General features: G+C 33.0%; 1 protein-coding gene across 1 annotated transcript in view; it reads right to left on the bottom strand.

The window, feature by feature from the left end:
• Positions 1-222: 222 nt before the first annotated feature.
• The window catches only part of LOC107478007 (uncharacterized), a 22,370-nt gene continuing 13,853 nt past the window's right edge, over positions 223-8,739 (bottom strand). The window contains exons 2-13 of the mRNA XM_016098107.3: positions 8,080-8,123; positions 6,657-6,745; positions 5,706-5,797; positions 5,453-5,599; positions 5,194-5,341; positions 4,983-5,059; positions 4,524-4,595; positions 3,632-3,679; positions 3,419-3,546; positions 3,171-3,330; positions 2,889-3,090; positions 223-790 (exon numbers count right to left, since the gene is read on the bottom strand). Of these exons, the coding sequence (XP_015953593.2) occupies positions 738-790; positions 2,889-3,090; positions 3,171-3,330; positions 3,419-3,546; positions 3,632-3,679; positions 4,524-4,595; positions 4,983-5,059; positions 5,194-5,341; positions 5,453-5,599; positions 5,706-5,797; positions 6,657-6,745; positions 8,080-8,123 (1,260 nt within the window). The 3' untranslated portion in view covers positions 223-737. The remainder of the gene's footprint in view (positions 791-2,888; positions 3,091-3,170; positions 3,331-3,418; positions 3,547-3,631; positions 3,680-4,523; positions 4,596-4,982; positions 5,060-5,193; positions 5,342-5,452; positions 5,600-5,705; positions 5,798-6,656; positions 6,746-8,079; positions 8,124-8,739) is intronic.

Here is an 8,739-nt window from a genome sequence, read left to right as displayed (position 1 = left end):
ATTATTGTTGGTTTAGAAACTATACTTGCAACGAGAATTCATTTGTGAAATTCTAAACCGTCAAAAATCCAATCATCAGAGCTCATTACCTTTTTCATCCTTAAGACCAAAACCTTTAATATCACCTTATATACGCTTCCCACCATGCTTATTGGTCTGAAGTCCTTCATTTCTTCTGGCACATCTATCTTTGAGGCTAGAGTCACCCATGTCATGTTTAAGTTATAAGCTACGTTTGGTGTATTTTAAAATTCAAAAAAATAAACAAATACAAAACGTAAGTTACGTTTTGTCTCTGACCCATAGCAGTGCAATATTTTGCTATGCCTCCATTTCATGGTGTTACACCATGAGCTTCTCCATTTCTTAAAAAATGAGCCTTAACAAGTTTGTGAAAATAATGACTGGAACATTTCGATAATATAGTTATTTTACAACGAAAAGTTCAAATAAATATTCTAACCCTCCCATAAATAGACAAGCTGGCCTTGTAGTTTTGTACTTTGAACGGAGATTGAAAGAATGAGAATTTTTGAAAAACAACCAAAAGGAACGCAATAATCACATTCCATTGGTGTGTTACTTTCCAGTGGAAAAGCCAAACCAATGTTTTGATGAGAAAAGAGGTGCTAAGTTTCAGGCGTCCATTTTAGAAGCCAAAAAAGAAGAGTTGAGCCTACTTATAGGAGGATCGTGATCAATATTGATCAAACTGACCCAACGGTATGCAATAGCTTTCATCGCCTCCCTGGTAGGATATCTGAGAATGAGAAATCATTAAACGGTGGCCCTGTAACAAGAAAGAAACCAAAAAATAAGTGCCAAATTCCATGTGATTCGGAATCAGGGGAAGAAAAAGGGACAGTGATCCAGTTCATGCCAAAGTCAAACAGCAAATTCAGATTCATATAGTCAAGCCACAAGCAGGTATTGCACCAATGCACGGGCAAGTGTGCAGGAGAGTTGAGCAATGACAAAACAAGATACAATTCCCTTCGTACTCCAAATGTGAAAAACATGAAAGTAATGCTGATAAAAAGAAGATTAAATCACCTAAAGTACCAATGAAAGATTAAAAGTTGACAAAAATATTTCTAAGATAATTACCCAAATCAGTCCCTAAGGATTTTAAAAGCGGACATTTTAGTCCCCAAGAAAAATTAATACGAAAACATTCCCAAAGTTTTACTCCAGTAGACAAATTAGTCCTTAGTTCATTTTTTGGCAAAATAATTACCCAAATCAATTTCCAAAAATTTTAAAAGCAGACATTTTAGTCCCTAAGACAAATTAATACACAGATCAATCCCCAACTTTTTTTTCTGTCAGATATAATAGTTCCTCATCCATAAAAAAAAGTAAAATAAAATATAATTCTTATTATTATTAATTGTACAATAATACTGTACCATAATTTTTTGGACAAAAATAATGATAAATTTATTCATTAGAATCTTATGTATGTATTTATAATATAAAAAGAATTTTTGCATAAAAAATATAAAAAGTGTATATATATATTGTCACTCAATAATAATAATAATAATAATAATAATGTTGTTCAATAAAGTTATTAGAGATTATTCTACAAGAAACTCAAGGTTGAAACCATTTGATATTTTTGTATTTAATATAACTTAACTTGGTGTGATAACTAGAAATTAAGTATAATCAAAGTTATTCTTCTATTTTCACTTGAATCTCAACTTATTCACCAAATTATCAATTAACTCAAAAAGCTAACTGAATTCCTACTTCATAATTAGACTAATTTAACATACACATCCATGTGGCATATATATTATTTTTCTTTGATTTATAATGTGTGGAAAAACCATGTTTAACAAAAAAAAGTGTGTCAAATTTGTAACTTAATTCCATATGCATAATGTCAAATTGTCAACAAGAATCCGACAATTTCCTATTTTAAAAAATCTGTTTGTATTAAAAGAAAATATTTTAATTTGGATTTCAAAGTATCAGTATTCACCTTACTTGTTTCCAACGAAAAGAGTGTATTAATATACTAATGTTATCATCCACATGCACAAAGCTAAACTAATAATAATAAATGTTGACATATAGTAAAAGTAAATTGGATAGAAGGACTGCTAGAAAAAAAACGTTGGGGATTAATCTGTGTATTAAATTTCCTTAAAGGCTAGAATGTTCGTTTTTAAAATCCTTGGAGACTGATTTGGATAATTACTCCGTCGGAAAATAGACTAGGAACTGATTTGTCTGTCAGAGTAAAACTTTGGAAATTGATCTATGTATTAATTTTTTTTGAAGACTAAAATGTTCACTTTTAAAATTCTTGGAACTGATTTGGGTAATTACTCTATTTCTAAATGAAAAAAATAACAAAAATGCACTCAAGATTTAAAAATGAAACAAAAAAAAACAAATATTCGAGATATATTCTCGAAAAGGATTTTAGATATCAAATTTTGAATTTTTTTTTGCAAGCATTAATAATAATTAAAAAAACACATTTTTATCATTAAAATTATGTACTTTGCGTCAAGCGATTTGTTATGCGACTTTTTATTGGTGGCCTACATTTTTTTAAAACAAATGAAAAATAAAAATCAAAAGATAGAATTTTGCTTTAATTTTTTGCATAAATCTTCTAAATAGTAATCCAAATGTTTCAACAAAAATTCGAATCAAATTTGCAAACCGTTTGTCAAATACAAATATTGCTTGTTACTCAAAAAAAAAAATTTATATATATATTTTTTATTATTTTTTATCATGCTTTTAAACCCTTTGGAGAAAGTTTAGTCATTTTAATCGTTTATAGATAATTTTGTCAGCAACTAAACGTTTTTGATAGTTCACCTGAAAAGAATAACCAATTGATATGAACGGAAAGCATTTCTCACCTTCTTGTTCCCCTAGAATGTAAAAAGGAACGTGTGCAATCATCTTTGTTGCACCTTGATTCCAATTTATGCTGCCAACTTTGCCTGTTGGAGACCGTGAAGGCCCCAATATGGATGCGCATATAGCAGGATCATTCATCAGAGCCAGGAAATCGCATGCACGTCTCCACACCCTCACATCTGAAATTCGAGAACGGGCCACCTGGGATATAGACCCTTAATTAGAGGGCAGAAAATTGCTAATTCCTTCTTATGCTTTGCTTTATGAAACCACTGAAATACCTTGCCCAAGGATACACGTGCTCTTGGTGCTAATTCGCGATGGTGTGTAGCAAGCTTTGAAATGGCTGTTATAACAAAACATAGAAGCCTCGATTGTGATGACCGTCTGTAGTTATCCTTATCAGGACCAAGGGACACCTCCTGCGTCATGCCGAGACGACTTCCAGGTAAAGAAAGTAGATCACATCATCACACAAGTACCCAAGAAACATTGCACGTGAAGCAGCAAGTTTATCCTACATCCATACCTAGAGGAAAGGTTTTCATACAAAAGGAGCTCTAAACTCTCAAAAAGCTCACGAGCTTCGTCTTTGTGAGATTCACCACCTCCACCATGCTCTCCAATGGCCCAGCATAATTGCAATGCCAATTCTGTCTAAAGTAAATCCAATGAATTCTTAACCCTTAATTGTTTTGTTGCATCCCTCTCTGGGAAATAGTTAAAATATTTGCAGGCTAACCTTTTCTGGGCTGTCATAAGCTTCTCCAAGTCTGTCCATTATAGGTTTCTGGAATAAAATCACACAAGCATAAGCTTTGCAAAAAAGAAATGGTAAGTGCTCTAAAATCACAGAACTAAAGGAATATGTAACAGTATTTTAAATATAAAAATGCAATTATAAGAAAAAGCAATATGGGGCACAACCACACAAGGCACAGCCGAAAAAGGGGGAAAATTGTGTATGAGCAGCATATATTGGTGTCAAGTACACGTATAGATTATGTCAATATCAAACTTCTATGACACTTGGAATCTATCAATGTTCACATATTTTTTCTGACTCCAATGTGGCAGAACACGACACATATATGGTCGTTTAAATTTTGAAAAGGAAAAAGAAGTAGCACACAAATAATGAGTTTATTTTAAACTTCAAAACAATTTTTAACAGTAAAAGAAAATAAGGCAAGATTGAAGCTTATACTAAACCATAGAATTCAAGCCAATTAATCAAAGATGAGTGCAATTATCATATCTGAATGAGGTGGTGAACACTAAGCATTCATGGGCTTACTACAAATATGATACACAATAGGGCATAATAGCGTCGTTTGACCCATGTAGCAGATCCCACCTAATGGGATAAGGCGTTGATGTTGAAGCTTATACTTGTGATGTATGTCCATGCCCATTTGGACGTCTTTTAAGTTTGTCTCTTACCATATTTTTATCACGTCAGATTCTGTGTGTGTGCATGTGTATGTGTGTGTGCATGCACACATAATCTTCATGTTCACATAGCACAATCAGTGTATGCTATTGCAAGGAGATCTATGTAGAAACCCAATTAAGGGCTGAACTATATTTGGCGTAAAGAAAAAATAAAACATACTATATTGTGAGAAAGATACCTTTAGAAGAGCAATGAAGTTTGGAGAATGCTGAAAAGTAGAAAGCATAAACTCCAAAAGCCGGTTTCGGACCTGAAGGCACAGTAGAATAGAATATAATGTAATGTTAAAATTCAAAAAAATAAAAAATAAAACAGAAATTCTTATTGACATCGGGTAACCAAAAGTGGAACTGTCCTAAGTCACACAAGGGGGTTCCAATGCATTGTGTTAACTAAATTTAGATGTTCAAGTGAAGAGTCACAAAAACAGACATTTATGGAAATAAGAAATTAATGAGAACTGTGAGAATACAATTTTCTTTTAAGACCACAAGGTACTCCTACAGAAAGCTAAATAACAAATGGCTGGTCTGTGCTCTACAGAACTAGAAAAGCAGCTTCATGTATTGTCAGATGCCAGTTCTCAACAGATATTCTAACAGTGTGTCATAATCATAAGAGAAGAAATAGTCAGTACCTCATAAGAAAATACTTTATCTGGAAATAGGGTAGCAAATCTTGACATAAGAAGGGGAATCAATGCACAGATCAGAGCTGCAAATTTAAAAGAGGAAGAAAGCTGTAAAAGCAGCAAGATCATGAATATATTTCCCACAACAGAATTCATCGATCCCAGTGTAATGCACCAATACCAGGTTAAATGAACATTGAGATTGAATAAAACTTACAGTCGTTGACATCACGCAATGCTATAGAGAAGTAAACATCAAGAAGATGGGGTGCCATGCTAAGTACTGCTTTCAGCCTATCAGAGTAAGGACTATTAGCAGCAGCCTGCAATAGAGTTGCCATCACTGGAGATGACCAAGGACGTTCCTGGCATAAAATAGAATTACATTAGAAACATAAAAAGAAGCTTAATGCTAAAGAACCATCCTAAAATTATAATGCAAATATAATATTTAACAGATAGTAAGGTAACCATACAGCGATACCATCATTTTCATCCTTTAAAAGCTCGAGGAACAAAGGATCAGATACATCAATTGCACTGTTATCGTCAGATTCAAAATCTCCTCCACCATCTTCTATTGTTGAACCAGTGTAGGCTTCATCCATAAGGGCAAGTAGCATCTGCATTCAAAAAGTGCCAAATTCACCTAAATTTCAAATTTAGGGAAGAGTGACTCTACTTTTCTTTTCTTTTTGTTTTCCAAAATTTTATTTTATTGAAGATTACCTTAGGAGCAGTATTCTGCTGAATCGAAGCTATGCTATTTCCAATAAGTGGTCCTGAGCTTTTTTCCACCCTCTCCAATGCCACTACCAAAACTAGGGGGCAAAAAAGGCAAGAAAATGTAAGAGATCATGTAATTGTGCCGATGCATGGAAGTTAAGTGTTTCTTATGATAGCCTTTTTAAGTAGTAAAAGTATTTACCTGTTTCAATTTATGTATAGGATTCCATTTTTCTTATTATTAGTCTCTCTTTTATTATGCTAAGGTATTTACCCATTTAGATTTATGCATAGGATTCCATCTGATTCAAGGTACACAACTAACTAACACCCTTTGGTCCAACTCCAATATTTACTTTTTCAATAATTCCTTTACTTTAAACTCCCGAATTCTACAATAAAGGGTTAATTTAGGTTCTCACTAGTGTTTAGACAATCTAAGTGGAAAGGAGTTATGTTTCTCCATTAAGTAGCATGCGAAAACTGATGTTTCTACTTTCTTTAATTTGTTGTTACATGACCAAAACTTTATCTTCTTATTCCTTAATGCATAATTGTATTTTTTGCTATCCTATTTGTTTGGGCATCCTACATATAGTTATTTTGGTTTGCACCCTACAATCACTATCACTTGATCGTTGACACCTTATGCTGCCAATTTTTCTATACTCCCCTTGCAACTCATAAATTCACAATTATCCACGCAAAGCTTTCCACATGAATTCTTTATTGAAAAGGCATTTATCACGTCCATGACCCAATTCATTATTATAAAATTTCAACTGTACGTATGCCATGCTTGTTGCAAGCCTTTATATAGAGACTCGTATTTCATAAAGGAAGAGGATTATGTTAGGTACTCAACAGGTCATTAACATACAAGAGAAATAAGTTATAACATTTTTCTATGAAAAAGTAGAAGTAAACAATACATGAATGGTCATATGAACTTACTCGGCAAGTCTATTAAATATGGGAATAACGGAATAAATGATCCAGGTGACATCAATCCAGGGAAAGCTTTCAAAAATTGTTTCTCTAATCTGCAAAAGTGGGTGTAACAATTGTTTGTCAAAATCTCTATTAGGCACACTAACAGAATGCAACTACATACAAGTTACGTGAAATATCTATGTAATGTTTCTTTAGGCTTCTTTTCATTTTAGCAAATATTCCTGCAACATGTAAAAAAGGGGACTGACTGTAAGGGAACGGAAAATATTTTAGTAATTGAATAATCAAATAGAAGGGTAAGGCATCTAGCTTCTATGGAAGGGGAAATATCTAACTGGAATTTTTGTTAAAGCTATTCTTGAGTTGTGTTGAATCTATTGTTGTTACTGCTGTTCTTGCTGTTTTTGGTGGTGGTGAGGATGAGGGTGGGGTGAAGGGGAGAGAGGCGGAGATGAGATAATGATGGTGGGGGGGTGGGGGAGGTGGTGTAGCTGAGTGTGGGTTGAAGGCAAGAGGTGGAAGTGAGATGGTGATGATCATGTCGATCTTATTAGGGGAAAATTTCGTAAAACTGAATTTGACCATATGTTAATTGTAAAAAATTTAACCTCAATGGTAAAATCGAAATTTATTTGAAATGTAAAAAACAAAATTGAAACAAATTAAACGTCAAGGGTATTTTAGAAACTTTTTGAAAACTTCAAAGATAAAAAATATACTTTACCCAAAATAAATAAATAATCAAAGAGAACCAAAATGCAAACATAAACATAGCAAAGCCACAGAGTCCTTAAACATGATTGTAAGGGTAAAAAGACCATCAGCTTTTCACCAAGTAATCTTATCCCAAAGAATTTTCCTTGACGCTATAAATGTTACACTCCAAACAAAATGGATCTAAGAGCAACATGGACAGCCTAAAGCAACAACAACTTGGTTCTTACATCTACCAAAACCAGCAAAACTAGTTATCAAAAACTGGTCCAATAATAGGCACACCCTAACACTCCAAAAAAATAATAAAAGAATTACAATGTTTATCAGCCTTTTCAGAAGAGCTATATATGCCATTAAGACCCAATCATATTTTATTCCAGTCATACTTGAAAATTGAGGATAAAGTTCAATCGTTAATTTCTTCTAATATGCAGTTAAACAGATTTCTTTTTCAATGTTTATCAACCTTTTAAGAAGATGCTAATCTGATTTTTGTTATACCTACTTGAGATACTTTGTTTTTATCATTTTAAGATCAACTGATCAAGATGCACGCAATAGAGCTTAGATCAGCAATTAATTGTCTATTTGTCTCTATTCATTCAGAATATGTTGGAATTTGTTGGTTAAACTCCCATCCACACGTAGCGCAAAATAAAATTTAAAAAAAATTAAAGAAAAAAGGAAGGAAAGAAAGAATGCATACCTTTCACCATTCCAAGCGATCAGTTTTAACAACAAAGGAAAAAACTGCCAAATGAATTATGATAGCTAATTTCAGATAGTGGAATACTGGTATAAGTCTACAAGAAGAATGTTACAAAGGCAGAAGGGAACATGCTCAAGAATCAAGATGTTAATATGATTGAACTTTTCACAGTTCAACTTAGATTCTAGAATCAAGAAACCTACCCGTCTCCATTTTCCAAAGCTAAACATATGGAGATGGGAATAGAAACTATAGATCAGAAAATTGAATCAAACAGTGACATATTTCTGCCATACCCAGGATTCAATAACTAAAATAGTATACATATAACAAATAATATTCATTTTGTCAAGCAACTATTTTCTCATACCAAACTTCTTAATTTACTGACTGGGAAAACTTTAGGTGCGATTTTCTTCTAAGGTTTAGCCAAACAGTGTCCTAAGGCATTGGTTAAGAGAGTTAAAAAAAGAAGGCTTTGACTGTTTCAATGTATTAGCATCAGATTCAATGGATTGAAAACTTAAAAAAATTATATTTTCCATTTAAAATCTTGTTTGTGGTATCCTTAACTAGTGTCATTAGGACTCTTGTTAGCAAGACCCTTTAGCTTCTCTTCTTTTTCGCTCGAAAACACTGAAAGAAATATATCCGCGA

Source organism: Arachis duranensis, chromosome 3, assembly GCF_000817695.3.
Source record: "Arachis duranensis cultivar V14167 chromosome 3, aradu.V14167.gnm2.J7QH, whole genome shotgun sequence".
Lineage (NCBI taxonomy): Eukaryota > Viridiplantae > Streptophyta > Magnoliopsida > Fabales > Fabaceae > Arachis > Arachis duranensis.
This window is presented reverse-complemented; position numbering and strand designations above follow the sequence as displayed.